At 41.2% G+C, this 15,256-nt stretch overlaps 4 protein-coding genes across 5 annotated transcripts; all 4 read right to left on the bottom strand.

Annotated features, from left to right (window-relative positions):
- Positions 1 to 3,587, bottom strand: LOC146702842 (gap junction delta-3 protein-like). 2 transcript variants are annotated; one of them, XM_085467212.1, is made up of 3 exons: positions 3,523 to 3,587; positions 1,675 to 2,553; positions 1 to 773 (listed from the first exon to the last, which is right to left on the bottom strand). In XM_085467212.1, the coding sequence occupies exons 2-3, from the start codon at positions 2,494 to 2,496 to the stop codon at positions 726 to 728; spliced, it is 870 nt and encodes a 289-aa protein (XP_085323338.1). In that variant the 5' UTR covers positions 2,497 to 2,553; positions 3,523 to 3,587; the 3' UTR covers positions 1 to 725. The 2 variants fall into 2 exon arrangements, with proteins under 2 accessions (XP_085323338.1, XP_085323339.1); XM_085467213.1 differs by lacking the exons at positions 1 to 773; positions 3,523 to 3,587 and adding an exon at positions 3,300 to 3,478 and having other exon boundaries at positions 787 to 2,553.
- A 1,853-nt stretch (positions 3,588 to 5,440) lies between these two features.
- LOC146702843 (gap junction delta-3 protein-like) lies at positions 5,441 to 6,960 on the bottom strand. Its single transcript, XM_085467214.1, has one exon. The coding sequence runs from the start codon at positions 6,958 to 6,960 to the stop codon at positions 6,094 to 6,096; it is 867 nt and encodes a 288-aa protein (XP_085323340.1). The 3' UTR covers positions 5,441 to 6,093.
- A 2,626-nt stretch (positions 6,961 to 9,586) lies between these two features.
- Positions 9,587 to 12,023, bottom strand: LOC146702844 (gap junction delta-3 protein-like). Its single transcript, XM_085465867.1, has one exon. The coding sequence runs from the start codon at positions 11,230 to 11,232 to the stop codon at positions 10,366 to 10,368; it is 867 nt and encodes a 288-aa protein (XP_085321993.1). The 5' UTR covers positions 11,233 to 12,023; the 3' UTR covers positions 9,587 to 10,365.
- A 69-nt stretch (positions 12,024 to 12,092) lies between these two features.
- LOC146702845 (gap junction delta-3 protein-like) lies at positions 12,093 to 14,563 on the bottom strand. Its single transcript, XM_085465868.1, has one exon. The coding sequence runs from the start codon at positions 14,385 to 14,387 to the stop codon at positions 13,527 to 13,529; it is 861 nt and encodes a 286-aa protein (XP_085321994.1). The 5' UTR covers positions 14,388 to 14,563; the 3' UTR covers positions 12,093 to 13,526.
- Positions 14,564 to 15,256: the final 693 nt, after the last annotated feature.

Here is a 15,256-nt window from a genome sequence, read left to right on the forward strand (position 1 = left end):
TGGTGGACCCAGGTGCGAACACACGAGAGTAGACTGGAGTAAACTTAACTGAAAGCGAGCCTTTATTGTGGCTGATGAGAAGGAGTGCAGACAAGGCAGAAACGCAGTGACAAACTAAACTATGACTAAACTGGGAAAGTAAAACTAGGAAAAACTATGAAGACACAGGAAACCATAACTATGAATACTAAGACTGGCTGTGACGACATGGAGGGTGGGAACACAGACGACGCGACACAGACTACATGAAACACAGAGACTAAATACACACGAGGGATGATCAGGGGAAGTGGCCACACATGGGAGCACAGCTGACACACATGAACCTAACGACAGGACAGGAGAAGTGAAACTGAATACGCTGACAATGAATACAGACTTTCAAAGTAAAACGGGAAACATGGAGATTAGACATGACAAGAACTAAACATAACCACGCAGACATGACGCATGAACCAGGGAGACTTAGTACAGGGGGAGATGACATAAACAACTAAGGAACAAAACTAAACTGCAATCTAGAAATTAACTAGGTGAACTAAGCTAGGTGCAAATGAATACAAAAGATACATGAAACTCAAATACTGGGTCGCTTGACCCAGGACCATGACAGGATAAGAGGTGAAATGTCTTCAAGCAACATAAAAGAAGTCCAGGCACTTTTCTTTCAAGGCTCCTTAGACTATGATGACCTGGATGACTGAGAACCTTCACGGACATGTAGTTTATAAAGTTCCTGCTGACCTGAGCATGGTGAAGGGCTGGCAGAATCCCTGTCAGTGTGACACACACAAATATGTAATTACTTTATTAAATTATTTTTGTTATATATGCATTTAAAAAAAAATTACATTTCATACTAATTAAGTGTAGGTGGTTTGAGTGTCTCAAGTCCTGCATGTTTGGTGTTTCAAGTCAGTGTATTCCACTATTATATTATGTGTCCGATTTTACAGGTCAGGAATGTGTCCAGAAGCAAATAAATATGCTTAAATGACCTCTGAAATTTACCCAATATTATTTCACACAGATGTGTAATGGATTTCACTTTTTTACTTGAACTACAGGTGTGGGTACCACTAGCAAACACTCCTGTTCCTGTAAAGTGTAAAGCTATGTGTACAGTTGCAGCGCCCCTGATTAATTTCTTCTCTTTAAGATGTTTTTATTTATTATTTTGGAAAATGTGTTAAGCTAGTCTGAAGTCATTCATTAAAAAATAAGCTATCTCTCTGTTAGCAGCTAACTTGCCAGAGAAGATACAAAGCCAGAAAACTGAGTTAGAGTTCCTGCCTCTGTCCAGCTACAAAAGGGCAATAGGTCCCAAAAAACAGCGTTAAACAAGTTTATCAAGTGTAATCCAGAAAACGTTTCCTCCTTGAACTGTTTACAGCATTTTATCATTTACCAGAACAATGTCAACAAGTCAACAATGCATCGCATTCGTCTTATCATTTTGTTGCATTTGCTCATTTCCTGATCTTAAGCATTTCCTTGTGATATGTTCCATGGAAAAACTCCTTAACTGTGAAATTATTCATCATTTCAATTTTAAGTGAAGCAGCACGAAGGAATTAGAAATGTGTCACAAATTTATAATAGAAAGAGAGGATGCAGTGATAGCAGCATGTGTGATTCAGAGTCCTCTCACACTGTAAGCCTCGAGCCACTCACATATTTTCCTCTTGGACTCTTGGTCCTGTTCCCAGTGTTGGAGGCCTTTCGACTGGAGGTGCTTGTCACTGATTCCTTCTTCACTTGCACACTGCTTGTCTTTTCTCCTGGTTTCTCCTCTGTCTTCTCTGGCTTGTGGTTGAGGAGGTTCTCGCAGTCACAGTGGTCATCTAGTTCTAAGTGCTTTTGATTTGAGCAAAACCACTTCCTAGAGCTGTAGAGAAGCTCCACAATGCTGGAAAATGCTGATACTACCCCTACAGCAAAGTAGAAGAGGAGGAAGATTGTTTTCTCTGCAGGTCGAGAAGTGAAGCACTCCACTGTCAGGGGGCAGGGAGAACGACTACATGGAAAATGGGCCTCCACCTTGAAGCCGTAGAGGCGCCACTGGACAAATAAAAAGCCAATTTCTGCCATTATGCGGAAGATCAGAGTGATAATGTAGAGTGCCCTTAAAGTTTTTTCTTCTCTGTTCTCCCTGCTGGTCTTTTTCCTCGACGAGGAGCGGTTGGCTCTCTTGTGATGCTGATGTGTTGCATATATGAGGTAAAGCAGAGAAGGTGTAGCGATGAGGACTATATGAAACACCCAGAATCTGTACTGGGAGATGGGGAAAGCTAAGTCATAACACACCTGCTTACATCCTGGCTGGAGGGTGTTACAGGTAAATTCCTCCTGCTCGTCCTCAAACATGTCACTGGCCACGGTTTCCAAGATAACTATCCTAAACACCAGCACGAGGACGAGCCAGAAACGACCCAGCATCGGCGAGTGTGTCTGGAGGGCATCGAAGAATCCACCGATGAAGCCCCACTCACCCATGACTGCAGCACTGTCAGGTCCAGAGGTTTGTTCTCCGATCCGTCTCAGATTCGCCACCTTTGATTTAAGAATGAAACCAGAATGCTTGTTATCATAATCTCCAATCCATGACTTTCACTCAAAGTGAAACCAAATCTGGTCAAAAGTGGGCTCAGGATATTTGCGTCTTAGGTGCTGACTGAGTCCTGTGGGCTTAAACTAAAAGCCTACAATAATTCTCAATTTCTGTTGCCTTTAGTTAACACATCAGCTCAAAGAAATTGTAAGAAACTAACAAGCTAATAGTCTGGAGTCTACCGATGCAGTGTTGTCTCAAATGTAGGATTTGAAAATGTGTCTTATACTGACTGGTTGAACTACTCACCTATGATTTAGAGATGTCTGTTCTGCCAAGACAAAACAGGTTGAGCATAGATTTTCTTTTTGTATTTGTTTATTTAAGAAAGACAAAATCTTGATTAGTATTTTTAAAAAAAGTTTCCTTTACTGGACGGAAGAATATCTTTAAAGTTGTACCAACATGTTTCCTGATCACAGCATAACATGTTTTGTTAAATATAAAAATTATACATGTAGTTTCTTATTTTAGTCAACAAGAACCAGAATCAAAACTCATTTTTTGTTTTTGGTTTTAAGTTGTTAGATTAAAAATATTTCTTTTGTGACCCTGGATATGGCATTTGTCTAAATTTGATCAGAACTTAATTACTGAGTACTTAAGTAGTAGTTAATTGAAAAAAAAACCTTTTAAGTTATATATCATCTACTTTTGAGGTATAACCAATCAGGGAAAAACAATCAACCTTCTCTGTTCCTCAGTTGTCCTCTCACGTGTCCAAACCTGTTTAAAACTCCATTCCCCTCTCTACACAAGTATGTCATCTAGACTAACGACGTTTCCACTCTTCATCCTCTTCATAGCTTCCCTCCCTTGCTTCTTGCTAATCCTCTCTCATCCTCTACATTACATCCTTAATACAGTCACAACATTCTCCAGATACTCCTTGATAATAAAACATTACTTACATGTAGATATTTCTGAGTGCTGTGTCGTCATGACACCCAGCGCATCGAATGTTGGCTGCTCCTCCCTCTACATTCAACATGAATATTACCCAGAAGCAAAATATTTAACAGGTTACATGAAACAGCCCACAATCAACCCGTGACACGACTTCCAACTTACTGTACAATTAACATAAACAAGCGGATTGCACAACACATTTCGAGAAGCTAAGAGGAAATAAGCCTAAAACAAGAGGTTTTTTTCTTCTCTTTGATATGATGAGAATCTTTATTTTGAAACAGTGAATCTGATTTTTTTTTAATGTCACACAGATTTCTGGTCCATTTATTCAGTAAGTCTCTGTCGTTTGAAAGCTGTAAGAACATAGTTTTGAACTTCAGATCAAACAACATGGCCGGAGCCAGAGAAGCCGTTCTCTGTCGTCAACATGGGCAGAGGGTCCTCTGTCGAGCACACAGTGGATGTTACTAATAGTCTCACATATTTTGCAGTTGGGAATCTTTGTGGTCCAGCCTGTGTGAATGCCTTCAACACCACGCATCAGCACAGTGAGGGTGATAGGAATGTTCTTGTTACAGTTATTCTTAAGCAGGTTTTCCACAGTTGAGAAAACATGGTAGGCGAAGTAAGTAGTGCAAGATATCTGCAGCTTTAGCGGCCGAATTGTCCAAGTGCAGAACACTGATTTATAGTTAGTTTCCAACAAAAGTTCAAATTAACCATACTGTCAGCAGAGGACATGACAAATACTAAATTGTTTGCCATTCAGTCACACAAACTTTATGAACACCACCTTTAGAGGGCATGTATTTTATAAAGCGCCTGTTGACCTGAACGAGGTGAAGAGCAGGAGGGCTGGCACAGTCCATTTGTGAATTCATTATACAGTATATACATGTGTTTCTGTGCATTTCACTCTGTTTGCATGCTGGTATGATTTATAAAGCCGTACAAGTCTGGTGTTTCAAGTCAGTGTGTACCACTATGGACAGCAGAGGGCAGCAGAATGCCTACTATAGGTCTGCCTTGTTTCCGTTGGTGTCATGAGATCGCTATCCTAGCAAGACTGATCAGGCTAACATCGGCATGTTTCTTCTGCTCATTATTTCTGATTTTTCTAAGGTCAGTAATGTGTCCAGAAGCACAGAAAATATCCCTGATTAGTTTCTTTTGTTTCAAATGTTGTTGTGTGTTATGCTTGTAAAATATGCTAAGCTAACCTGAGCTAATTCATAAAAATGGTTAACAAAAGTAATAGAAACCATGTGGATGAATTACGTAACAAAGAAAGCAAAGACTCTGGCAAGGCTAACCAGGCAAAAGGTAGCATGTGTCCTCTCCTTTTTAATAACTTTTACAGGATCATGAGGACCATACCGTACGACAAAGTCACGTCCGCTGTTGCTAGCCGCCATTTCTGCCACTGGCCGGGGTAGCATTGTTGTTTTTTAATGATGTTTTAATCAGTCAGTAGAGAAACTTAGATATTCACAGATTATACAGAGGATATGCTACAATATGCTACAATAGTTTGAGAAATTTTGACTTCTCCTGAGTGGCAACACCTAGTACAGGAGAATACTGCAAATTCAAATAAATTCAAATTTTATTTGTCACACACACACACAACCATACACAGTATGACATGGGGGTGAAATGCTTGTAGCTGTACAATGCCCGACCATTAAATGACAGAAAGAAGTGGGCAGTGGGTATTTATAAATCCTAAAATGGAGAGAAACCTGCATCAGTATACACAGTGTATACAGTGTTAGCCTATAACTGTTTCTTACAATTTGTAAGAAGATAAAGAAGCAGGTATGTATTATACGCTGCTGTTAATGTTTTATTACTTTAGTGATATCATAGAATTGATATCTCTACGTGTTCTAATGCAGTGTTTCATTTTTGATTCCGGGCAACCGGAATATGAAGTCAGTTAACGCCCAAGCTGGATAAACCTCCAATCTACCTTTAAATGGATGGGTACCTAAAGCGACCAATGCACTAGTGAGGTCATAATCTGATTGAGGTTGTTGATTGCCACAAAATTCTGGCCCAAAACAATGATGGCCATCATCAGATATACTGCAAAATAAGAAAGAATTGAAACCCAGTACAAGAAAATTCAGTCAGTGTGGCTCACCAGGAACTACAAGAATAATATTCATTTTCTCTAAAAGGCTGCCGTGCTTATTTTTCCTATCAGTACAACCTGAATCCTCTGCTGAGTTAGAGTTTCTGCCTCTGGCAGCTACAAAAGGGACACAGTTACGAACAAAACAATCAGCATTAAACAAGTTTATCAAGCGTAGTCCAGAAAATGTTTCCTTCCTGAACTGTTTACAGCCTTTAATCATTTAAACAACAACGTCTTGCATGCATCCTTCTTATCATCAGTGTTTTCTTTGCTCATTTTCCAAACAATCCTTGTAAAGTGTCCCACTGCAAATACTGTTTAACACATCAGCAGTGAAATCATTTCAAATGAAATGGAGTTAGAGATGTAGTCACAGGTTTAAAATAGAAAAGACTCTGAATCACACTTGCTGTGATTGCAGTCAGTCCTCTCACAATGTAAGCCTCGAGGCGCTCACATATTTTCCTGGTGGACTTTTGCACTTGTGACCACTGCTGTAGACCTTTCGACTGTAGCTGCTTCTCACTGATCCCTTCTTTGCTCTCGCACTGCTGGCTGTGCTTTCTGACGTCATCTTTACTGCTGCTTTCTCCTCTGTCTCCTCTTGCTTGAGGTTGTGGAGGTTCTCGCAGTCACATTGGTCATACAGATCCAATTTCTTCTGATTTGAGCAAAACCACTTCCCAGAGCTATAGAGAAGCTCCACAACGCTGGAAAATGCTGATATCACCCCTACAGCAAAGTAGAAGAGGAGGAAGACTGTTTTCTCTGCAGGTCGGGAGGTGAAGCAGTCCACCGTGTAGGGGCAGGGAAATCGGTCACATGGGAACTGGGCCTCCACCTTGAAGCCGTAGAGATACCACTGGACAAATAAGAAGCCGATTTCTGCCACTATGCGGGAGATCAGAGTGATAATGTAGAGTGTCCTTAAAGCTTTTTCTTCTCTGTTCTCCCTGCTGCTCCTTTTCTTCGATGGAGAGGGGTTGGCACTCTTGTTATGCTGGTGTGTGGCGTACACGAGGTAAAGCAGAGAAGGTGTAGCGATGAGGACTATATGAAACACCCAGAATCTGTACTGGGAGATGGGGAAAGCTAAGTCATAACACACCTGCTTACATCCTGGCTGGAGGGTGTTACAGGTAAATTCCTCCTGCTCGTCCTCAAACATGTCACTGGCCACAGTTCCCAGGATCACTATCCTAAACACCAGCATGAGGACGAGCCAGAAACGACCCAGCATCGGCGACTCGGTCTGGAGGATATCGAAGAATCCACCGATGAAGCCCCACTCACCCATGACTGCAGCACTGTCAGGTCTGTCTTCTTGGAAGTCTGGAGGCTTGTTCACCTGTTTGTCTCAGAGCAAAGGCTGCCTTTGTTTTAAAAATGAAACTAGAATTCTTGTTATAATAATCTCCAATATATGACTCACAGTGAGACTGTACCCAATAAAAGTGATCAAAGGTAGCGTCAAGGTGTATCCATCCTAAGTGTTGATTGAGTTCATACTCCAGTGGCCTGAAATAAAAAATGAAACATCACATAAGAACCTGCAAAGACAGCAACTCAAGTATCTGATTAAAGAAATAAAACAATAACAGCAGCCTTCACAGGCATCATGATCTTTGGCGTCACTGGTGTTCTCTAGCCTTTGTCTTTGTGTCTAGTATTTAGTTGGACATCCTCTGTCTCATTATCATTGATTGATTTCAGCTGTGTGTCATACCCTGGCGTTTTCCATCTCCCTCTTTATATCATGTGTCTATTTAAATCCCCAGCCTGCTTGTGTTCTTTGTTGTACTGTAGTGTTTTTCCACAGCTGTTTTCGGTCCACCTTCACATGCAAAGATGAGATGGAATCAGTAAAGTTTATCTTATCATATAACACATAAAACGAAACCATCTTTCAGAGTTCAGTATAAAAACTGACCTTGGCGCCAGCAATCGTCTCGATATGGCGTTATATGAGGTTATTTGATGAGCTACTATCAGTCGTCACTGAGGGATTTTTTTTTCTTGTAATCAAAGGTTTCTGTACTCTCTTTTTTTCCTTTTTAACAGCTGTGTTCAAATCTACATGTGACTGTTATAAGACCAAACCAACATCTGCGTTATAAAAAAGCACATAGCTCTAATTGAGCCGAACAGCTTTGTGTTGATACCTGCAGCCTTCCTCTTGAATGCAGCTGGTTTCTTTGGTTGAGCCTCTTTGGTTTTACGCTGAGTTTCTCAAACTCATCACACTAGCATTCTGTGGTTCTAACACTTGTAACTTATATATATTTTTAATGGTAATTTGAAGGTTATTTTATGCTAGGCTGCCACTCAATCACACAAACCGTAAAAACAAGCGTATTTAGAGGTCATGTAGTTTGTAAAGTGCCTGGTGATCTGAGCATGGGGCATGGAAGGCTGGCACTGTCCACGCCACTGTGACCCACACAAATATGCTGTCACTTTTGTGAATTAATTATGCAGCATATGCTTGTGTTTCTGTACATTTCACTCTGTTTTTGTGCTGGTATGATTTATAACATGTCCTTCTAGTTTGGTGTTTCAAGTCGATGTGTATCACTTTGGACAGTAGAGGGCAGCAGAATGTCTGCCATGGTTCTGCCTTGTTGACATGGTTCATCATAAGATGGTCATTCTGGGAAGACTGACCAGGATTAGTGTTGATGCATTACTGACCTGTTAAAATGCATAACTGAACATTGAAGTTTACCTTATCTTATTTAAGGCTAGATTTATGATGTGCAATATATCTTGATGCATGCTTTATAATCCAGTTAAGGAGTTCCCAAAAAGCTGATCAGTGGGAGAAACGCTGGGAAGGCACCTAAAGAATGCTTCAGGCAGTCCAGGAGAGATTAACTGCTGCCTAAGCAAAAAATCTTAGTGATCCCTTATGTGTCAGGAGTATAGGAACAGCTGAGACGCATTTTCTCTAAACACTGTGGCTTTTAAACCTCAAAACATACGGCGCCAAAAATTGGTCCACCCCAAGGATCGGTTCTCCCGACACAAACAGAATAATGTAGTGTACGCTGTTAAGTAGCAGGAGGATTGCTGTGATTTATACATCAGGGAAACCGAACAATCTCTGCTCAAGGGGATGGCACAACACAGTAGAGCTACCTCACCAGGTCAGGACTCTGCAGTCTATTTACACCTACAGGCCAGTGGACACTCTTTCAATGATGAGGATGTACACATCCTGGACAGGGAGGAACGCTGGTTTGATTGAGGATTCAAGGAGTCCATGTACATGAAAAGGGAAAGACCATCTCTGAATAGAAGAGGGGGCCTAAGGGTACATCTTTCACCATCTTATAATTGTGTGATTGCAGCCATTCCCCAACTCTGTGAATGGTACTCATGGTCTTGGATCATTGGTCTTTGATTGGTGGTTTTTGATCAATCGACATGACAATTTCCATATTAATGGTCAAGGAACTGATCTCACAGCCCATTGTTTGTCAGCGGTGCTAATTATAGTCATTATGCAAATGTACTGTTTATAAAGTCGGCAAGCCTGCAGTCAGCTGAGACTGAAGAAGTCCCTCGGATATGTGACAAAATGTTTCTCCCACCAAAAACACTACATCCAGATGAACAGAATCACCTTTTTGGGATGTGGTGTATTTAATTTTTTTTTCTTGAGCTACTCCTGTTCTGCCACTTTTATTAAGTGTGCTACCATTGTTGGTAGAAACATTAATGTCCTTTAGCAAACACTTCCGCTCCCATACAGTGTAAATTCTGCAGTTCATAAACAGCTCTGATTGCAGTTCTTGTGCACTTGGTTAATCTCTTTATGTACATTATGTTTCTAAACTGTGCTAAGCTAGTCCGAGGTAATTTGTAAAAACAAGTGCAAGGGTTTTACTAAAACTTTGATGATTTATTCACAGTATTGAGATCAAAATCTTTATTGTTTGTATCTATTCTAGTCAGGTACATGTAAAAAAATATTCAACTACTTTCCAACGTTGAAACTTCGTCTCTGTGAATTTTAGCTTTTAACATGTTTATATTTCTGCTCATTCAACTCTTTTTTTTTTCACCAAACATTCAGCAATTTTAAAATAAATTCAGCTCAAATGTTTTGAAGGTCAGCTTTGACCTTGGAAAGCTGACCTTTCCAAAATAAGTCTATGTGCTTATTATTTATTTTTTTATTTTTTTATTGATACTGCTGATTGATGGTGAGCAAAATAAGAAAGATTTGAGATCTAGTCAAGAAAAAAACAGCTAAATTCGGTCAGTGTGGCTCACCAGGAACTGTCAAATTAATAGAAATTTTGTCTGAAAGGCTGCCGTGCTTATTTTTCCTATCAGTACAACCTGAATCCTCTGCTGAGTTAGAGTTTCTGCCTCTGGCAGCTACAAAAGGGACACAGTTACAAACAAAACAATCAGCATTAAACAAGTTTATCAAGCGTAGTCCAGAAAACGTTTCCTTCCTGAACTGTTTACAGCCTTTAATCATTTAAACAACAACGTCTTGCATGCATCCTTCTTATCATCAGTGTTTTCTTTGCTCATTTTCCAAACAATCCTTGTAAAGTGTCCCACTGTAAATACTGTTTAACACATCAACAGTGAAATCATTTCAAATGAAATGGAGTTAGAGATGTAGTCACAGGTTTAAAATAGAAAAGACTCTGAATCACACTTGCTGTGATTGCAGTCAGTCCTCTCACAATGTAAGCCTCGAGGCGCTCACATATTTTCCTGGTGGACTTTTGCACTTGTGACCACTGCTGTAGACCTTTCGACTGTAGCTGCTTCTCACTGATCCCTTCTTTGCTCTCGCACTGCTGGCTGTGCTTTCTGACGTCATCTTTACTGCTGCTTTCTCCTCTGTCTCCTCTTGCTTGAGGTTGTGGAGGTTCTCGCAGTCACATTGGTCATACAGATCCAATTTCTTCTGATTTGAGCAAAACCACTTCCCAGAGCTATAGAGAAGCTCCACAACGCTGGAAAATGCTGATATCACCCCTACAGCAAAGTAGAAGAGGAGGAAGACTGTCTTCTCTGCAGGTCGGGAGGTGAAGCAGTCCACCGTGTAGGGGCAGGGAAATCGGTCACATGGGAACTGGGCCTCCACCTTGAAGCCGTAGAGATACCACTGGACAAATAAGAAGCCGATTTCTGCCACTATGCGGGAGATCAGAGTGATAATGTAGAGTGTCCTTAAAGCTTTTTCTTCTCTGTTCTCCCTGCTGCTCCTTTTCTTCGATGGAGAGGGGTTGGCACTCTTGTTATGCTGGTGTGTGGCGTACACGAGGTAAAGCAGAGAAGGTGTAGCGATGAGGACTATATGAAACACCCAGAATCTGTACTGGGAGATGGGGAAAGCCAAGTCATAACACACCTGCTTACATCCTGGCTGGAGGGTGTTACAGGTAAATTCCTCCTGCTCGTCCTCAAACATGTCACTGGCCACAGTTCCCAGGATCACTATCCTAAACACCAGCATGAGGACGAGCCAGAAACGACCCAGCATCGGCGACTCGGTCTGGAGGATATCGAAGAATCCACCGATGAAGTCCCACTCACCCATGGCTGCAGCTCTGTCAGGCCTTTTGGAAGTCTGGAGGCTTGTTCAGCTGTCTGTCTCAGAGCAAAGGCTGCCTTTGTTTTAAAAATGAAACTAGAATTCTTGTTATAATAATCTCCAATATATGACTCACAGTGAGACCGTACCCAATAAAAGTGATCAAAGGTAGCTTATCCATCCTAAGTGTTGACTGAGTTCATACTCCAGCGGCCTTAAACCAAAAATAAAACATTACAGAAGAACCTGCAAAGACTATCAACAATATCATTAAAGAAATAAAACAATAACAGCAGCTTACGAGCCTTTAAGAAACTCTTACCCACTAACATTATAGAGTCAACTGCTCCAAATTTCTTTCTATTTTAGGATATATACGTGGTTTTGACTCTTTGAAATTGACTCTGGAGGAAATATACTGACTCGGCTATGTTCCAGAGATGACAGTGATGGCAAGATAAAATGGGTTGAACATTGATTTGTAACTTCAAAATTGTGAAGGGACGTACTACAAGAAAAAGCTTTTGTGTTTCTGTGCATAGACTGAAGCTGTGGAACAGTTTGAATATGGAGTGGAAGCAACATCTAAACATAAAGCAGCTCAAAAAGAGTTATAAAGATATGATTTTCTTGAATTATAAAGAAAGGAAAAATGTTGAAATTCAGTGAATGTCTCTATTTCGAAAATGTCATGTGATGTATATATTATCAGAAGTCTGTTTGCTATTTTTACTACAGATTATATCAGTAAGGAAGCTGACTATATATTGACTGATAGCTTATGGCAAAGGGGTGGGATTAAATGAGTGTGTACTTCTTCCCACTCCTTTTCGATGTGTAACTGAATCGGAACAGATGAAGCAATATTGAAATAAATTAACTTTATTTGTATAGTATTTTTTTTCTCTTCTTTTCTTTGCTAAATGTACCCTTATATTGTTTACATGATCGAAATAAATTAACAAACAAATAAACAACACACGATTGTTGACGTTTGTTGTGGCTAAAAATCTTGTCTGCCGAAGCCTCGACTGGGTTGAATCGTAGCCCATTTATGCAGAACAGGTATCGCTTCCTTCTTTTAGTTGTTCTCGACACACACATGCACAATGTTAATATATCTGATCAGAAGCATGGAGGAGATTCCAGGAGCCAGTTACTTAGTCTAGCAGAGGTGGAGAGGGTCGTAGAAGGTCTTTAATCCACCAGCAGGACTAGTATCTCCTTGTTCATGCAAGGAAGAGGACGATAAACACTGACATTTGACATGTGGGTCATTTTGTTTCAGTCCATCTGATTCTGTCAGGTTGCACCTCAGTTTGTCCAGGAGCTCAGTGATGCCCTGATCCAGAGCATGCCCTGAAGTAGTCCTTATAGTCTGTGATGAGAGGAGAAACCTTCTTTGTGCCATTTAGCATCGGCTCCAGCACACTCTCCTTTTAGATCTGGACCAGAAAGTCAATAAAGAGTTTGGCAAAGTGGACTTAAAAGTGGTGTTAAAAGCACCGGAAATATATAAGTATATTTATTTGAGGCAGTTTAATAAAGCCTAGAACACTCAGGAAGCCATTCTCTCTCTTCACCATAGGCAGAGGGTCCTCGCCCACTGGTAGTGTAGCATGCAAACGAAGCTACACTGAGTGGTGCAACAGCCTGGGGTCAACTGAAGGAACTCCTCAGCCTTAAGAAGCCAACAAGCAATCAGCAAAGTCAACACAGTAATTAGCCACAGTCTGGAAATGTGTGGGCAGGTAAGGTTGAGGCTTGACTTCTGAAACACAAAAACCAAATGCCAACATTCACACAAACAAAGGGGAGAGAGAAAGCAGAAGAGAAAGGAAAAGATAGAAGAGCAAGTCGAACCAGTAGGACCAAGGCGTGGCTCTCCAAGAAATATAAAAATAGTACTCATTTTCAAGGTTTCTTGGGTCTTATTTTTGTCTCGGTATGGCCTGAATCACCTGCTGGGTTAGAGGTTCTATGTTTGATGAATCTGACAGCTACGAAAGGGCAACATTGACTAAAAACCAATCACCTGTAAGGAAGTTTGTCAAGTGTTTTCCAGGAAATGTTTCTGTCAAAATGCTTGCAGACTTTCGTCATTCAGCAGAACTAACAAGTCAATGATGTCTCTCATGCGTCCTTCTTATCGTCTGTGCTCGTTTTGTCATTTTCCCATAAGTTTCTTCATGATGTCGCCAATACACATGAAGAGGAAAACATGTAGAGGGAATTAGAAATGTAGTCACAAATTTATGATAGAAAAAGGAGGATGCTGTGATTGCAGCATATGTGTCCTCTCACAATGTAAGCCTCGAGGCGCTCACATATTTTCCTCTTGGATTCTTGTACTTGTGACTGATGCTGGAGCTCTGTCGACTGGAGCTGCTTCTCACTGATCCCTTCTTCATTCTCACACTGCTGGCCGTGCTCACTGACATCGTCTCTCCTCCTGATTTCTCCTCTGTATCCTCTTGCTTGTGGTTGCGGAGATTCTCGCAGTCACAGTGGTAGATTCTGTCCTCCTGGTCTGAGCAAAACCACTTACAAGAGACGTAGAGAAACTCGACAATGCTGGAAAATGCTGATACTACCCCTACAGCAAAGTAGAAGAGGAGGAAGATTGTTTTCTCTGCAGGCCGGGAAGTGAAGCACTCCACTGTTAGGGGGCAGGGAGAACGGCTACATTGGAAATGGGCCTTCACCTCAAAGCCATAGAGACGCCACTGGACAAATAAGAAGCCGATTTCTGCCAGTATGCGGAAGATCACAGTGATAATGTAGAGCGCCTTGGAAGTTTTTTCTTCTCTGTTCTTCCTGCTGCTCCTTTTCCTCGACGAGGAGCTGTTGGCCCTCTTGTGATCTTGATGTGTTACATACACGAAGTAAAGCAGAGAAGGTGTAGCGATGAGGATCAAATGAAACACCCAGAATCTGTACTGGGAGATGGGGAAAGCCTCATCGTAACACACCTGCTTACATCCTGGCTGGAGGGTGTTACAGGTAAATTCCTCCTGCTCGTCCTCAAACATTTCACTGGCCACAGTTCCCAGGATTAGTATCCTAAACACCAAAACGAGGACGAGCCAGAAACGACCCAGCATCGGTAAATGGGTCTGGAAGTCTTTAAATAATCCACCGATGAAGCCCCACTCACCCATGGCTGCAGCTTTGTCAGGTCTGTTTTCTTGGAAGTCTGGAGGCTTGTTCAGCTGTTCGTCTCAGAGCAAATGCTGCCTTAAAAATGAAACCAGAATTCTTGTTATTGTAATCTCCAATCAGTGACTCACGGTTTAACTGAACCCATCAAACCTGATTAAATGTTGCTTCAAGGCTTATCCACCTTAGTTGCTCAGTGGGCTGTCTTAGTGGGCTGAAACCAAAAATGACGCAAAGAACCCGCAAAGAGAGTACATAAAGCACAACACTTCAGGAAAAAAAACTGTAGCAACAGCCTGTAATATATCCTTTCAGTTCTTTTCTCCTTCAGTTAGCATAAAATACAACCAGCTAACATTGTAGAGTACAGTAACCAACCTCAAGACTGATCCAAGGTTCCATTTCATACATTTGAACTTTGCTAATGGACAGGTTGAAACCCAACTCCTACATTTCAGAGATGCCAGAGATGCCAAGATAAAATAGTCTGACGACAGTGTTAATCTACTATGCAGAGACTCATGACCTACCGTCATGTTTGTTTTCCCAAGTAAGCAGGTACCAATCCAAATCATTGGATCATGTGCTCCAATCACTTCCATGACCACATGTGTATAACAAATAATAATAATAATAATAATAATAATAATGGATTGGATTTATATAGCGCTTTTCAAGGCACCCAAAGCGCTTTACAATACCACTATTCATTCACTCTCACGTTCACACACTGGTGGAGGCAGCTACAGTTGTAGCCACAGCTGCCCTGGGGCAGACTGACAGAAGCGAGCCTGCCATATCGCGCCATCGGCCCCTCTGGCCAAATGCACTTAGGCATGCGGACTGCTTCTACAAATATTTTAGATTAGCT

The sequence above is a fragment of the Copadichromis virginalis genome, linkage group LG8, assembly GCF_057382275.1.
Source record: "Copadichromis virginalis isolate Kocher_CV1m ecotype Utaka linkage group LG8, C_Virginalis_male_GT1.1, whole genome shotgun sequence".
NCBI classification, from domain to species: Eukaryota; Metazoa; Chordata; class Actinopteri; order Cichliformes; family Cichlidae; genus Copadichromis; species Copadichromis virginalis.